Source organism: Marmota flaviventris, chromosome 10 (genome assembly GCF_047511675.1).
Source record: "Marmota flaviventris isolate mMarFla1 chromosome 10, mMarFla1.hap1, whole genome shotgun sequence".
NCBI classification, from domain to species: Eukaryota; Metazoa; Chordata; class Mammalia; order Rodentia; family Sciuridae; genus Marmota; species Marmota flaviventris.
Genome location: NC_092507.1, coordinates 77,685,981 through 77,703,859, shown reverse-complemented (window position 1 = coordinate 77,703,859; position 17,879 = coordinate 77,685,981). Strand labels below are relative to the sequence as shown.

At 35.8% G+C, this 17,879-nt stretch overlaps 1 protein-coding gene across 4 annotated transcripts in view; it reads right to left on the bottom strand.

The window, feature by feature from the left end:
• Positions 1-10,668, bottom strand: part of Cdc7 (cell division cycle 7) — a 41,875-nt gene extending 31,207 nt beyond the window's left edge. For all 4 annotated transcript variants that reach the window (XR_011708880.1, XM_071618042.1, XM_027935265.2 and 1 more), the window contains exons 1-4: positions 10,589-10,668; positions 9,693-9,851; positions 1,247-1,330; positions 794-929 (exon numbers count right to left, since the gene is read on the bottom strand). Coding sequence is in view for 3 of the 4 variants with exons in the window: in XM_071618042.1 (XP_071474143.1) it covers positions 794-929; positions 1,247-1,330; positions 9,693-9,807 (335 nt within the window). In the remaining variant the exon portion in view is untranslated. The remainder of the gene's footprint in view (positions 1-793; positions 930-1,246; positions 1,331-9,692; positions 9,852-10,588) is intronic.
• Between the last annotated feature and the right edge of the window lie 7,211 nt (positions 10,669-17,879).

Below are 17,879 nucleotides of genomic sequence, written 5' to 3'. Positions count from 1 at the left end.
TATGCTGCAGGAGGCAGGGGGATGGAAGGATTAAGTGAACTCTAGATAGGGCAAAGGGGAAAAGGGGAGGGAGGGCAAGGGAAGGGGCACAGGAGTAGAAAAGATGGTGGAATGTGATAGTTTTCATTACTCTAAGTACACGTATAAAGACACAAAGGATGTGACTCTACTCTGTATACAACCAGAGATATGAAAAAACGTGCTCTATATGTGTAATATGAATTGTAATGCATTCTGTTGTCATATATAACAAATAAAAAATTTTTTAAATTTTTAAAAAATAAACTAAGTTAAAAATTAACAAAATTAAAAAAGAAAAGAAATGAACTAGCAGAAGAGAAACCAAGGAAAAGACATGGAAAATGATTCTGTTGTTCTAAATAATGAGATAAGTTATTCTGTACCAATGGTACAGAACAGAGGACACAGAGACTAACCCACATAATTATAGTTATCTTATATATACCTATAGTTGTAAAGATAAGAAAAATTAGTTCTTCATACTAAAAAACAATCTAGACCATGGAACTCAAGGTTTATGATTTGGTAGGAAGGTTACAAAAAAGTGGTACAAGAACAGGAAGTCAAGCTGGGGCTCAAGAAATCCACTCTAAAAGAATATAAATTTAACCAATCATTGTAAGGTTAGAGACAAAGTATTTGCAAACTGCAAACAAGTGAATGAAAAATACATTCAGTTCATGCATAATCTCTAATTCCCAATAAGCATATACTTTAAAATATTATAAATTATATACAGCCCAATCAATGAAAGTATCTTAAAATTGCCTACCCAGCCACTGTTAAACACTGCAGTTCAGCTGCAATTCTTACAGGATGACTTGTTGGAATTAAGTGTTTTAGAGCAATTTTCTCTTCAGGTCCTACTTGTAACTGTGCTGTGGCCAAATAAACAGAGCTGAATGTGCCTGTAAAATAATTTATTAAGTTTTAAATATCTCACTTTTTAAAATGTTAATGAAATGATACTATTTATAGATGAAGAAACTTTGAATGGCATAATATATTAAAACAGGACTGTTCATTTTACTGTAAATATTTATGTTTTCACACTTTACAGGAAGGAAGAAAGAAAGAGAAATGCTGTTACTATAATAATATTATCATGGTCTTAATAGTTTAAAAATAGGGTATTTTCAACAAATAATAATGAAAACTTAGATTATGCAAAGAAAACAGAAGGAGGAAAAACTTGTAAAGGTAATAAAATATATCCCTAAATTACCTTCTCCAATTTTGTCCTTTATTTTAAATACATTACTAAGCTGTGGTACAGCTTCATACAGCTTCTCAATATCTTTTTTAACACCTACCAAGGAAAAGAGAAGTATAAATAATACAATTAACAAGAGCTCTTTTACAGTTTCTCAACTTAAAAAATAAAATAAAATGTAATTAATCACAAATGTTTTAATGAATCTTAAAATTGTAAGAATATTGAAAACTCCATCAAACTGCTACCACCCACATACACCTATTTTAGCTAATGGACAAAAAGATAGTCTCAGATTATAAATATCAACTTTCTACTACATTGGAACTACACACTAATAACTACATTGCTATTGCATATTTGTCTTTTAAATGAAGAAGCTAATTTTTTATTGGTTTCTTTTTTCTTTTTTTTAATTAAATTATTTATTTATTCTAATTTGTTACACATGATGGCATAATACAATTCATTTCACATTACACATATAGAGCACAATTTTTCAAGTCACTGATTATACACAAAGTATTTTCACACCATTCTTTTCTTCATACATGTACTTAGGGTAATAATGTCTAACTCATTCCACCATCATTCCTACCCCTTTAACCCCTCCCTCCCCCTCCTCCTCCCTCATCTCCATTATGAGTCAGCATCCTCATTAAAAAAAAAACAAAAAACTTCTGCTTTTGGTTTTTGGGATTGGCTAATTTCACTTAGCATTATATTCTCCAACTCCATCCATTTACCTTCAAATGCCATGATTTTATTCTCTTTTAATGCTAAGTAATATTCCATTGTGTATATATGCCACATTTTATTTATCCATTCATCTACTGAAGGGCATCTAGGTTGGTTCCAGAGTTTAGCTATTGTGAATTGTGCTGCTATAAACATTGATATGGCTGTGTCCCTGTAGTATTCTGTTTTTAAGTCACTGTGGTGTGCATCTGTACTCCCACCTACTTGGGAGGCTGAGGCAGGAGAATCACTTAAGCTTAGGAGTTTGAAACCAGGGAGCCTGGGCATATAGTGAGACCCTATCTCTTAAAAAAGAAACACAGACAACTAAATAAAAAATAAATAAATAAACATAAAAAAATAATAAACAATTTATGCTGTGATCACTAGATGGCAAAACATGAACACAATGCAATGTTCTTGAAAACTATTTCTTTCCCCAAAGATAAAATTTTAAAGGGCTCAGAAAAGCTTTATTTTTTTTTAATCAATCAATCTCAGCATTGTTTCATTTTGTTATCATCCATACAAATTAACAATACACTTTACTGTATGAAATATTTGGAAGAGATGATAATTCCTTGGCAAACTAGCAAGCTACAGAATTCCACCCAGTGTAGAAAACATATTCACAGGCCTTTAACCATTTAATAAACAAATTTCACTGTTTGGGAAAACAGAATAATGGAAAACAAAAATTGACAGTGTGTGATATTAACCTGTTGATATAATACAGGATAGCAGCTTAATAATATGCTGGGTTTTTTCCACCTTCATCTTCTCTTAAAAAAAAAAGTTTATTATAAAACCATGCAGAAAAACGGTGTAAGATATTATTGAAATAGTCTATTCCTGGAAAAGTATTATGTATTAAATATTTAGTTAAAAATCATTTTAAAATATTTTAAAGTATTCTAGAATATTTTAAAAAATGGTTCCAAATACCATTAGTTATCCTCATTTTAATATAAATATAAGCTCTCTATGAAAACATGTGGTTAATATAAGTGGCAGCAATAATACAAAATCTGATAAACTACTGGATACAAAAAAGAACTACACAAGTGTCTTCAGATTTTATTGCAAAAATCTAAGCTAAACATGAGATACTTTTAAGTTATCACAATAATATTCCACATAATGTAACAGATTAAGACATATTCAAAACACTCACATGTACTATCTTTTTAGATCTTCATAATAGCATTGTGATTTTGGGAGAACAAAAATTAATATCCTGATTTTCAGAATAAAAACCCTATTCAGGAAAGTTAAATCATTTGCCCAATTTCACAGAGATACTACTATAATCTATACACTGTTTTTAAAAGTGCTCAGGAATGAAATTTATTTTTAAATGAAGAAACTGACATTCACGGTCCCCTACAGAGCTTAGTCTAGCATAGGAAAAAGACATTATTATTTTTCATACAATGACAAACGCCAGAGAGTAGGTAGAAGGGACCTGGGTGGCTTAAGGGGGATAAATCCTTCATAAGGTACCAGGAAGCCTTCAGATGATAGTTAAGTTGTGTTCTAAAGCATTCACCAAGTAGCAAAAGTGGAAGAAGACATTTTTGGAAGAAAGAACTATGTATACAAAGACACTGAAAAGGAAAAAGGCATTCAGGATTGGGGTCCTGGGAGAGCGAGGAGATAATGAAACACAAAGTAACTGAGGAAGGGAAAAGCAGAGAATGCAAGTGAAAGTCATGGAAAATTTTTAAGCAGAAAAAATAACAAGTAGTTTGAACTTTAAGGGGAGGAGAACATGGAAGAGTTGGAGACCAAATAAGAGGCTAAGAAGATCTAGTCCAGTGTTTTTTCTACTATGTTAGCCCATTTAAATAAATAGTAAGAATTTATTTAAATTACCCTCACCTTCCCATCTATATCATAAGTGGACTAGAGAACCTTTATGGCTCTCAATACAAGAGGCAATATAACATAAGTTACATATAACAGTACAGAAATGGAGGCCCTAAGTTAAAATTTGGGCTCCACTGTATACCACCCAGTATGACTTTCCTTGAGCATAGTTTCTCTCTGTGAACCTTACTTTCCTGTCTTCTTATTTATTTGGGGAGCACTAAGGATAGAACCCAAGGCCTGGCACATGCTAGTGACGTGTTTCACCACTTAGGTACATCCCCAGCCCTAGTTTCTCCATCTACAGAAAAGGGGTAACAGTATACAAGCCACTTAGATACTATGAGGATTCAATAAAATTTAGACACACACACATAGATGAACCTTTTTACGCACTGCCTAGCACACAGTAAATATTAAATGATAATGATGATTCCCTTTATTTCTTTAAGTAGGTTTTGCTTTTACTGGCTCCTGTTTTAAATGTGCTGGTCTGACAGTCTGGAATATATAGCTCAGCTAAGCAAGCCCAAGGTACTGGATTAAATTCCAGTACTTCAAGAAAAAAAAAAAGGTTCTTCAAACTTCCCAGGTTAGTTCAATTGTCACAGTCCCCTGTGACACTTATTTAAATTAGCACTTCTCCTATTACCCTGTTTATTTATTTACCCACAATGAAATTAACCTGTTTGTTTATTCATTTTCTGCCTGCCTCCTTCCACAAAAGCCACATCACTATAGGTTCCCTGTTATTATAATTCACCTCACCTCCTGGTTAGAACACAGCAAGGAACATATGCTGAATAAACGAATAATTACTATCATTATGGGCACCCAGAGACAACTGTAGGGGGACAAAAAGCAAAAGTTTAAGAGTCACACCACCCTACTTTACTCTGTAAGCCAAAAAACAAGGCCTGGGGAAAAAAATCTATATGGCTTTCTAGCAGTCACAGTTGCTGTAGTAAATTATACTCTTTCCCAAAAAGTGTCATTCCAACCAACTTCAAATTCCACAGGGTCAAAGGAAAAGGACTTGCATGGGTATTAAAATGATATGTTCAACTATTACATTTCTTTTGATTTTTAAGACACAATTTTAGCAACTTTGGAATTGGGATGCATCTTACAGTTGCCAGACAGCATCAAAACTTACAGTGATTTGAAGAAAATCAGAGTATTTATTTAACCCTTAAGAATCAAATCAATGTAGGGAGAAGTAAAAATGAAGCAATCAAATATAGGCCAGATCGACATATTGGGCTCTTCTTAACAGCCAATGAACCATGATTAATATTATTATTAGATACTGGGGAATGAACCCAGGGGTTAAACTACTAAGCCACATTCCCAGCACCCCTCATCCCTTTTGGAGACAGGGTCTCACTAGGTTGTTAAGGCTGGCTTTGCACTTGCAATCCTCCTGCCTCAGCCTCTTGATGGTTTCTTATTTTTAGTGGTTCTTCAGAGAAAAATTGTTACCATTAATGTACACAAAACAGTACTAAGAGGAAAATGGGATATGAGTTTAAATACAAAAATTTAGGAGAACTGAAATATTTTCCTTTTTATATAATTACCCAGATATACAATTATTTCTCTATTTATGTCTAAAAGAATTATTTTAGTAAGTATAAAACAAAAAATTTTCTAGGTGATAGAACATTGTATCATAGTATAACTGGCAGCACAGTGTTTAGATATGAAGAAATATTTTAAAACTATGCAGTTGTATACTAAACATATTCAAGTGCTTGTTTTGTAGTGTTTTGTAGTCATTTTGTTAACATATTCAAGTATTCAATGCATTCATACTTTGTTCTGTGATTACTATTACTGAAAGCTTTATAGTAGGATGATAGTCACATGAAGCTAGTGGACAGTAAGACTAAGTTTATTAAAAGTACATACAATTAAAAATTATTTTCTTCAGTTGCCTCACCACATGTGGCAGTAACGAAACATTTCCACTATCACAGAATGTTCTATTGGATAGTGCTGATATACAGGAAGGCTGGAATGTAAACATCTGGATTCAACCCCTGTCACAAACTATACTAGTTCTTAATTTCTTAACCTATAAAATAAAGGGGCTGGATCAGATGAACTTTTTACCCTCCAATTATAATAATCTATAGTTTTTCTACAAGTTCCCTACTTTGGAACTCTTCTTTGTATAAGTAAGAGCTGGCAAACAGTAGTAGAGATACTAGTTAACTATTAAAAAATCATAGGAAAGAAAAGAGATGTTAATAAGAAAATGCTGTAACATATAAGTCATGTGAATAATATACTTCCATGCCACTACTCACTTATTATGTACATACCCATCTTCACAAAACTCAGAATGTTTATATTAAGGATTCCTGTCACTACAGAACAACTCTGACATTTTTAAACAACACTAAAAACTTCTGACAACTAAAGTGAAAGTAATATCCTCATATTCTGAAGTGGAAGATGAGTGTAAACAAGCAGAAAAGCACATTCATGTCAAAAGCTGGAAAATACTACCAGACAGAAACAAATGAATAGACTTTGAGGACTAGGGAAGTTCCTAAAAAAGACAAAAAAATAAAAATAAATAAATGCCCATATTTACACGAGGGCCTAGGCTGCTATTTTGAAAACTTAAGACTAATAGTTTCAAATCTTCTTCCATATAAAAGCCAAAAACTACTCTCTTTACATTTTTCTTTGATTTCATTCCCATCATCTTTCTTCTTTTAGCCACAGTGATCTCCTTGCTATTCCTGAATGGCGGGCAAACTTCCATCTCAGAGCCTTTGTACTTGCCATTTCCCCAGCCTGGAATGCTCTTCCCCAAACAGGTACATAGCTCACTCCCATCACCTTCCTTCAAGTCTAAGCTCAAATGTTCCTTGCCAAAGTCTTCTCTGATCATCTACTCTTAAAATCAATCTCTTCACCCAGTTCTTTCTATCATATTTTCCCTTCTACATTACTTTGCAGTACTAATCACTTTTGAACACAGTATTTCTTTTATCTCTTTCCATTATATTGAGGGCATTAATTTCTGTTTTATACACAGATTTATCCCTACCATCCAAAAAAGTGTTTGCACCTATTAGATACTTAATAAGTATTCCACCAAATAATACTTTCAATGTCTTACCATGGAGTAAAACTAACACTTTAGTAATGTACATCATTATTCTGGGGCTCTATGCTACAAATAGGGGGATCATTTATCATTCTGCCCAAATTGAAACTCTTCAGAGTGAAAGGGGATATCAATAATAATTACTTTGTGAAAAAAGGCATAAACTAGATCTGTTTCAGGCAAACCAAGATGTTATCTATAACCCATTTTAGAGCATGAGGTATGGGCATCCATAAAATATACAGAAAGCAAGCATAATTTAACAGCATAGAGTTATTCAGTATATGAAAAGTTTATTTTATTATTTCACTGAGCAGATCTTTCTCACTTACTAAACTTGGCATACAGTAGATACTTTAAAATACTTGCTGAAACACTGAAAGAACAAACATTTGATCCAATACTATTCCAAGTACTTCAAGCAGTGCAGCATTTTTCTTAATTGAAAAACAATCTAAAAATTCAATAATAAAAACCAATTAATATCATACAATGGAATTTAAACCAAGTTGTAGAATATTTAAGTACATAAGAAATATTTAAGACACACATTAAGCAAAAAATGGAGACAAGGGGAGTTGGGGATGTAGTTCATTGGTAGAGTACTAGCCTAGCATTCATAAGGCCTTGGGGTCAATCTCCAACACCTCAACTGAGGAAAAAAAAAAAAGGAGAGATTAGAAATAAGTGCATTATGATCCCATTTTGGATTTTTACAAATATACCTCTAAGACTAAAGGAGTACAATAATCATTGGCAATATTTGAGTAGTGGGATAATATTTTCTTATTTTGGCTTTCTATAGTTCATAAATTCTTTTCAATAAGCATGTAGAATTTTTATCAGAAAAAGTTATAAGAATCTGGGGCTGGGGTCGTGGCTCAAGTGGTAGAGTGCTGCCCAGCACGTGTGAGGTACTGGGTTCAATCCTCAGCACCATATAAAAATAAAATAAAGATATTGTATCCACCTAAAACTAAAAAATATATATTAAAAAAGTTATGAGAAACTGACAAATATCCCAAAAAAAGGGCTTTGCTATTCATCCATTACACCAAGTAATTTACTTTATATCACTGCATTAAATCTTTCATTCAAGTATTTTCTATCATTCATTATATTTAGAACCTTTCTGGTTCTGGGAATACAAGACATATTAAAAGCCCCACTACTGTATAAAAAACAATTTCAATAAGGCATAAAAGCTGATGAGGTCCAGGCACATAACTATGTCATGATCCAGTATCACTTTCCTAATTAGATCAAGAGACGGTTATGTGCCTGGACTTCTTTAGCTTACTCTTTATTGAAGTTATATTTTTGATATAAGCTTAGTTTTTATTCAGAGTCATAAAAAAGAACTATAAGGCTAAAGTTTCAGAATGTTTTATAAATTATCACAGGCACTATTTAAAATGTTCTCCAATGTTAGGTTATGTAAAAGCTATAAAACTTCTGAAATTGGGAATAAAATTCAACCCATTCTTTATTCCCCAGCAGATTTTCATAATACTAGAGAAGTAGCATGATCCTAAACATAATGCTAGAACCATATCAGATTCATTCATTCATACATGCTACTTAATGCACAACTTATCAGAAGCCAAACTATGGAGGTAAAATAAAAAGTACTAAATACAAGGATAATACAATAACTATGTAATTGTATTATATGTTCAATAACTAATGAGGGAATGCTTAACTATGAAAAATAGGTAATAGCAAGAAAAATGGAAGGGAAAAGGGACAGCATCCATGAAACTGGATCAAAGCGGCACTTGCCGGGAGAATGAAACAGAAATGTTTAGATAAGAAAATTCACTGTAATTCAAAAACAAAGCATAAGGAAATGAATTAATATGGTAGAAATAGCAATGGAAAAAGGCAATGCTATACATATTAAAAAGAAGATAAATTTGAGTGACGAAGTCAACTCTTAAGTGTAGGAAACTGAAATACCAAAAATAGGGACAATGAGAATATACTTCCAGCTTCTTAACCTAAGGTCTGGGTTATGGTCAAACATAGCATGAAGTACAATGAGGTATGGTGTCATTATCATACCTCATTGTATTATCATACCTCATTATCATACCTAAGTGAGCATTAGAAATATTTCATTCATTTTGGTCAAGGAATTCTGCTTTTGAATTGGGGGAGGGGGTACCAGGGATTGACCACAGGGGCACTCTACCACTGAGCCACATCCTACCCCTATTTTGTATTTTATTTAGAGACAGGGTTTCACTGAGTTGCTTAGTGACTCGCTTTTGCTGAGGCTGGCTTTGAACTCATGATCCTCATGTCTCAGCCTCCGGAGATGCTGGGATTACAGGCCTGCACCCCTGCTTTTGAATATTTAAGTGAAGATCTCTTCAGTGTAAATTTCTAAAATAAGTGTAAGGCAGTATGGCAAGGGGAAATAAGAGCTGGTCCAGATGAGAAATTCTAGTTTGGACTCCAACACACTTATGTTTTCTTAGTCACTAATATTTAGACCTTAGCTACTTCATCTATAAAATGATCAGGCTGGACTACAATACTCTTAAAATGCAATCTAATCCTGAATCAAGATCTTCCTACTCTTGTTTGTAAAATGATCCTATATAAACATACAGCTCACTTTAGGAGTCAATGTTATTTTTTAAAAAGATATAAGAAATACAGATGCCTGTGCATCTTTATAACTGTTTAGATCCTAAACATAATGCTAAACCAAACACATACCTGGAAGTTTAAAATTCTGCTCATATTTTTTTGAAGAGTCTTCTGCCTGAAACCGGTCACGCAGGGGAGAAAAAGCCATTGGCTCATCCATCTGAATCCCCAAAGATGCCTCCATCACAAAACAACTGGGATGCAAAATGTCAGCAAACGGGTCATGTCCTTAGGGAGAGCAAAGCAGCTGTGAAAATTAGAATGCTGGAGAAGGTAAGTTTAAATCACTCAGTGAACCAAGCACTAAACAACGCTGCTGTCCTCAAAGGGGCAAACACTTAAAAGCGCACCATATGTTCAAATCCCCAAAGTAAGGGAAACTGTGACCATTTCTACGGAAATCCCATTTGCTTTACTTTCACCTTCCAGAAACACCGGCAGGGGGCCGTAGGGAGAATTTCCCAGATGAGGCAGCCTCAGCAGCAGCTGGCAGCGCTGGAAAGGGGTTTGGGAAAGCTGAGGAAACGAGCCTGGGCACAAGCCTGCGGGGAGTGTGAGTGAGGGGGGCGAAGAGGAGGACGGTTCGTCCCGAGGAAAAGGAATGAAGCAGGAAACGACTTGCTACTGAAAAGAAGCCCCAGGAGGCTCGTCCAACGTCCCACGCAAGTTGATGGAGAATTAATGCAATACTGGCCGCGAGCGCCAAGCAGAGGAAGAGAAGGGGAATGAATGGGCATTCTAAAGCGCCGGCCGCGAGCGCCGCGGGAAAGGACCTTCCACGCTCAAACCCGAGACCAAACCGGATGCTCTGTGCGCAAGCGCGTCACTTTGCCGCCCCAGGTCGTAGGGATCTGAAGTCGGGGAGAAGAGAAGCGCTGTACTGCGACAGAACCGAAGTCAAGACCCAGAATTCGCTCCTAACCCCTCACAATCCCGAGCCGCGGAACAAACAGTCGGAAACTCACGGTTTAAGAGAGTACAACTTCTGTAGCTCCCAATATGCCCCGGTCTCCGGCTTCTAGAATCCCCACCCAGCGCTCGGCCAAACGCGCCTGCGCAACACTTCCCGCCTCGCTGCTTGGAGTTGCTCATGCGCACTACAACGCCCTCGGCGCTGCGGAATCCGCGCTCGGCGCCTGCGCGAGAGCTTTGGGCGCCTTCCCCGAGGCCTGGAAAGGCCGAAAGGGCAGTTACAGAAATAAAACTCAGGATGTTCTTTAGTAAAAGATAGAGTGAACCGTAAGGCCAAGATCTAGTATTTTCAGGAAGGAAGATATTCAGAGAGAAAAGAGCCTCAGGTGTAGGCGTTTTGTCACATCCCTACATACTGTGTTAACACACGACATTGGGCACTATGGGTAAAAGGCCCTTTCTTGACTCCCTGCTTTGACTTTTCGTTGAGTGCCCTATTTTATTAAAAACAAAAATGTAACAGCCGACTGTTTATGGGCGTTGTATTGCAGTAGAAGTGAGCAGCGTGGCACCCAGCTTATATTTATTGAGCCCTTAGCTTACAATGATGAGCAAGGCAGATAAATGGCCATCTCTTTTCAGAGTTAAATGGCAATGAGGCAGCGACAGTATACGAAGCAAGTAAACCATGTGCTTTCAGATATTCAGTATTACTCCAAAGGAAGTAAGATGGAAGAACGTGATAGTACTAGGAAGGTGGCACCTTGATGAGATTGTCAAGGAAGGCCCTTCAGAGAAGGGACCTGGATAAGGAGGAGCCAAAAGAGACTACCAGCAAAAGACAAGGCTAGTGCATAGATAAGAATGAGCTTCCTGTGCTTGGGGCAGGGGTAGTCAGAGTGAGGGAAATATATGAGATGAGGGTGGAGAGTTAGGCAGAAGCCAGATAGACCTTGTAGGCCTTTGAAACCCAGAGTAAGAAGTTTGGCTTTAATTAGAGGAATGCAAATCAAAACTACACTGAGATTCTGTCACACTCCAGTCAGAATAGCAGTCATCAAGAATAGAACAATAGGTCTGTAATCCCAGCAGCTTGGGAGCCTGAAGTAGCAGAATGGGAAGTTCAAAGGCAGCCTCAGCAATTTAGCAAGGCCCTAATTTAGGGAGACCCTGTCTCAAGAAAAAAAAAAAAAAAAAAGAAGAAGAAAATAAAAGGGCTGGGATGAGCTGGGGTTGGGGCTCAGTGGTAGAGTGCTTGCCTAGCATGTGTGAGGCACTGGGTTCAATTCTCAGCACCACATATAAATAAGTAAAATAAAGGTCCATTAACAACTAAAAAAATATTTTTTTAAAAAAGAAGAAACAAAAAGGCTGGGAATGTGGTGGCTCAGTGGTTAAGCCCCTCTGGGTTCACTCTCTGGTACCAAAATAATAATAATAATAATAATAATAATGGATAGGATGTGGAGAAAAAGGAGCACTTTACACTGTTGGTGGGGTTTTTAAATGGGTACACCACTATGGAAATCGGTATGGAGGTTTCTCAAAAGACCTAGAATGGAACCACCCAGCTAGCCCACTCCTCCGCATTTATCCTAAAGAATTAAAGTCATCATATGATGGGGAAACATGCATAACCATGTTTACAGCAGCACAATTCACAATAGTCAAACTATGGAACTAGCCTAGGTGTCCATCATCGATGAATGAAAAAAGGAAAATGCGGTATATATGTACAGTGGAGTTCTATTCTGCCACAAAGAAAAATGATGTTTTTCTTTGGATAGAACTAGATATGATTTGTTAAGTGAAATAAGCCAAACTCAGAAGGTCAGAGGTTGTATGTTTTCTGTCGTATGTGGAAGCTAGAGAGGAAAAAAACGATGGGAAAGGTCTTATGAAAATCAATGGGAGCTTGGTAGAATAGAGGAAAAGGACCAGGGAGAGGGAAGAGAGGAGCTAATGGGGAAATACTGGGCTATGATATTGGCCAAAATATATTGTTATATTGTGTGCATATACAAATATGTAACAACAAATTCTACTATGTCCAACTATAATGCACCAATAAAAAAGGGGAATGGGAAGTGTGTTTTTTATTCTAAGAACAATGGAAAGTGGTTTTAAAGCAAGAGAATATGATTTGATTTGTGTGTATTGCAACAGTAGAGGGACAAGAATGGAAGCAGAGAGAATAAGAGGCTACTTCATATTTAGGGTGCTTTGGATCAGAATGATGGCAGAAGAAATAAAGAAGACAATAGGGGCTGGGGATGTGGCTCAAGCGGTAGCGCACTCCCCAGGCAAGTGCGGGTCGCTGGGTTCGATCCTCAGCGCCACATAAAAATAAAATAAAGATGCTGTGTCCACCAAAAGCTAAAAAATAAATATTAAAAAATTCTCTTTCTCTCTATTTTTTTTTAAAGAAGACAATGGGATTTGGTGGTTGGGTGTGCAAGGTGACAAAAAGGGGAGTATCAATGATGAATTTTAAGTTTTTGTGTGAGCATATGTGTGGATGGTGATACCATATAAAAAGGAAAACTGTAAAGTGATAGTTTTATTTGGGAGTGATGGTTAAAGTAAATCAAGAGTATGGATACTGAGAAAGAGAAAAGCAGATCATGCCATCCGGGAGATGACTTGGTACTGCCAGCTTGTCTTGATGTTGCTGCAACTGGCCTGGCAAGCACAATTAGATGTCGGTGTTCTTTTATTGAAAATAAACAGTTTCACATATCCTTAATGCCAGCACATTGCTGTCCGCATGGTAGAGAATTAACAAATGACTGGAATTAATGAAATGAGAAGAGGGTAGTTGAGTTTAAATAAGGATGAATCTCACATGGAGAGAGCCAAAATGAGAGTTTAAAAGGAAGCGATTATAATGATTCCCCATGGAATCTTTTGGATGAAAGATTATTAGGAACTTAATAGATAGTAATGTATAGATTAATCCATCAAACCATAAATAGATAAAAAGTACTGGGAATAATAGACTGGTAATCTCTGTAATCTTCAAATTGGTATAACTAGGGAAGAAGGGTAAACTAGCCAAAAAGGTAGTAAGTGGTGCATGGAATGGTGAAAATTGGAATTCCAGAGACTGTTGGAGACGTTAAAGTTGCTGGAGGAAAAGATCTGCTCTGGAGTGAAAAATTCAGATTATCCTGACTCCAAAATCCATATTTAGACCAAAGAGAGATCAGTTATTTTGCCTTATCTATTTTCTCCCCAGCCTGTAAGTAATATGCCTTTCTGTGGGCTCCATTATGCTGTATGCATGCCTCCATCTCAGTCCATAGGCATCAGAAAGAAATGCAAAAATTTGGCCTTCTCCAGAGCACTAAATCAGAATCTACAGTACAGCAGAATTCCTTGGTAATTTGAATGAACTATGAAATAACTGCTGGAAATAACTCAGAATAACTGCTTGTACATTAACATCACCTGAGAAACTATTAAAATTCGAAGCTCAGGATGAACCCCAGTTTAATTACATCAGAATTTTGGGGGATGGAATACAAACATCAGCACCCTTTAAAACTCCTTCATTTGATCCCCCCATTCAATTCTAATGCTTAACCAAGGGTGAGAAACACGGATTTTGAAGCTGGTAACATTAATCTACAAAGCCTATTATAATCCTTGCCAAAGTTATTTTTTCTGTTAATCATTGTAGGGTCTTTAACAACTTGGTTTTTTTTAATTAATTGTAGGATCTTTAACAACTTTTTTGTCTTTTCTATTAAATACACTTATTTAAGTGACTGCATTTGTGTCTCTAATTGTTTATAAACTTGGCAAATTAATCTCTCTGACATTCAGTCTCTTTATTTTAAAAATGTAAAATGGTCAAAAGCTTACTTGGTTTTGCTGTAGTCTAAAAATTAGACAAAGTGACATAAGATATGTACAGTCCTTAGCCTAGTATTATTCGATATGTATAGTGCTTACCCTGACATTGTTGGCTCATTTAATTTATATAGGTATTTTTTCTCCCTTTCCTTATGATCATATCCTTAATGCCTAGCACATTGCTATCCACATAGTAGGGACTTAATAAATGGCTATAGAATTAATGAAATGAGAATTTAGGTTTTAAATGGTTGGTTGCACTCAATGTCTCTCATAAGCAGATTGGAGGTGGATTGATTGTTGTATTAATAATTGTTACTTAGGGATGTTGATAATTACATACACAAAATTTTTCTTAAGGTCAGACCAGTGCCTTTACCATTTTTCCTTTACAGCACAGTTCTGTGTGTTTCTTATTTTATCTTTTTTTTCTATCTTCTCATCTTCCAAAATCAGTGAAGGTTTCATTTCCCTGGATATCCCAGTCTAGGATCTGTATCTTTCTTAACTCATGGTTAAGCTCTGTGTAGACTAGCCACAAGTAATTTTATCACATACTGTCTTGTTTTTTATTAACCACATTGAACAATTTATTTTTTTATTAAATAAAGTCACATTGTCTAAATTATGCTGTTCTTCTAAACATTTTGGTTTCCAACTCGACTATGATCTTAGAAGAAGTACCTTGTCTTTTTAAGAATTTCTTTTTCATAGTACTTAGTTCATTGATAGCCACAAAATAGGTGTTTTATTAATGCTTGGTATCTTTTGGCACTCATTAACATATATTGAGTTTGGGGTCTTATTTAGTTCAGCTCATTTTTTGAGGAAGGAGTTTGTTTATCCAGTAATTTGTTTCTTTTTCTTCTGTTTCCATAGGAGATAGTTAAGAGTTACCAAGAAAGGGAATCAGAACTAGTTGGTACAGGAATCTGAAGGTAATCTTATTTCAAAGGAATGAAAAAGCTTTCCAATTATTTGAGGCAATTAATATCAAAACAGGACTTTATTAAATCATTCTATGGTTTCAAATGATCAGAGAAAAGACAATGAATATGTAAAATTAGTGGTTTTGAATTCTCCATCTTCAAAGGTAAGATGCAGGAAATGGAAAAGGGAATTAATAAGAAAAGAAAAAAGTAGAAGAAAAAGGAATTGACAAAATGAAAAGATGATACTGTTTTAATCTTAGATTATTTTAGATGTTATGTAGAGGGGGGAAAAGGAGATAGGGAAGGGAATAGAGATACTTCAAACTGGGATGAGGACAGAAGTTGTAGGTCTAATTCAAGGGCAGCAGAAACAATTGAGTGGAGAATGACTGGGCAATGCTGAGCAAGATACCTAATCCTGTTGACCTAGGAGCAGGGGCCAGTGGGCTGGACTGTAACAGTCACCTCGCCAGTAATGAGTGGCCTCCCTACTATTGTGGCACTATATGGGATACCACCTGGACCTTTCCATGATCTTGGAAAGGGCTGGAAGGGATATAGAAAATGAATTTCCTACCATCTCAGCAGAATGGTAGCTCAGAGGTAAATTAATTTTGTTTCAGATAAATAAAGAAATATGTGTTCTTTTGAGAATCGAACTTGCTTGGCAAGTTCATACAAGAATAGATATGCTGGGCATGGTTGTGCATGCCTATAATCCCAGTGGCTCAGGAGGCTAAGGCAGAGGATTGCAGGTTCAGAGCCAGTCTTAGCAATAGCAAGGCACTAAGCAACTCAGTGAGACCCTATCTCTAAATAAAATACAAAATAGGGCTGGGGATGTGGCTCAGTGGTCCAGGGCCTCTGAGTTCAATCTTTGGTACCCTCCCCACCCTTCAAAGCAGAGTAAATGCATTGGGACTTTTAATTCTAGTTTGTTTTGCAGTGCTGGTAATTGAACCTGAAGCCTCGTGAATGCTAGGCAATTGTATCTACAGGATACATCCCGGACATAAATTCTAGTCTTTATGTCACAAAACCTATGAATTAGAGGTACAATTACCTATTCTCCATCTTGAGCTGGGACCCAGGTACCACATAGCACCAAGACCTCTTATGTTTATCCAATTGTTTTAAAAAATCCTACCTTGTTCTGAAGTTGTTGTCAGTTACTTTTATTAGCATAGGGACAAAGCTTGTCCTTTGTATGCATTCTGAAGCTGTATACTATACAGGGGACCATGGAAAATTACTTAACCTCTCTGGGATTCAGTTCCCTCATTAATGTAATGGTGATAATAAGAATATCTGCTCCATAGAATTATTGCTCAGTCGATGAATTAATAAATGTGGGTCATTTGGAAAAGTGCCTGACACATGTTGGATTCTGTGACACATGTTGAATTCTGTGTGTTAGCCATGATGAAAACAATGATAGTAAGATTCTTTAACATAGTACTTGACACATATTAAGTGGTCAGTAAACATTTGTCAAAAGTGGTTGAATTTGTTGAATACATGAATGAATAAAATAAAATAAGTTCCCAGAAGATGGGAGCTTTATCTGGGGAAAACTAAAGTCCAAGTTGGGGTTTTGAAAAATTAATAGGAGTTTACTAGATAAGTAGGAGAAGGAGGAAGCACTCTCTTAGGCATTCTAGGATGACTGAAACAGATAAGTGTGGTCAGGGAACTGTAGGTTTTTTAGTATTACCTTGGCACAAACAGTGTGAGAAGGACCGGTAGCAGTTAAGCTAGAGATTAGCAGGGGCCATGCCATGAAACTTCCTGTATGCTGTTTGCAAAATGATTGACATTTAATAATTGGTTTGCAGAGCTCTTTTGACATGTTCATTGACCATTTATATATCTTTTGGAGAAATGTCTGTATCCTTTGCCAATTTTTTGAATGACTTTTAATGTTGAGTTTTAAGAGTTCTCTTATATTCTGGATATTAATTCTTTATCATATGTATAATTTGCCAGCGTTTTCTTCCATTAGATAGGTTGTTTTTTACTTTGTTAATAATATTTTTGATGCACAAAAGTTATTTTCACCAAGTCCAGTTTATCTAATTTTTCTGTTGTTGCCTGTGCCTCTGGTGTCATTGCCAAATTTAAAGTTGAGAAACTTTTCCTTTATTTTCCTATCAAAGTTTTGTAGTTTTAGAGCTTGTGTTTAGGTCTTTGGTCCATTTTGAGTTAAATCTTATATGTGGTATTAGATAAGAGCCTAACTTCATTCTTTGGATAGCTTGTTTTCCCAGTAGACATTGGGAAACTGTTTTTCAGTATTACTAGCAAGTTGCTCAGCCTAAATTAATTTAAACATATAAATAATCTCAGGCTCTATTAATGGAAATAAAATACTATTTTTTCCCTATTATTATGTAATGTAAGGGTAAAAGAAATTGAAGTTAAAGCGTAAAAGTTAAAGGGTAAAAGACCGGGTGTTGTAAAAGTTTCTAAGCTGCAAGGTCTGAGTTAAAATGTAAAGGAAGTATTGTTAGGTTTCTATGTTACCTGCAAAACCTGAAATTTCTGTAGCTGTTAA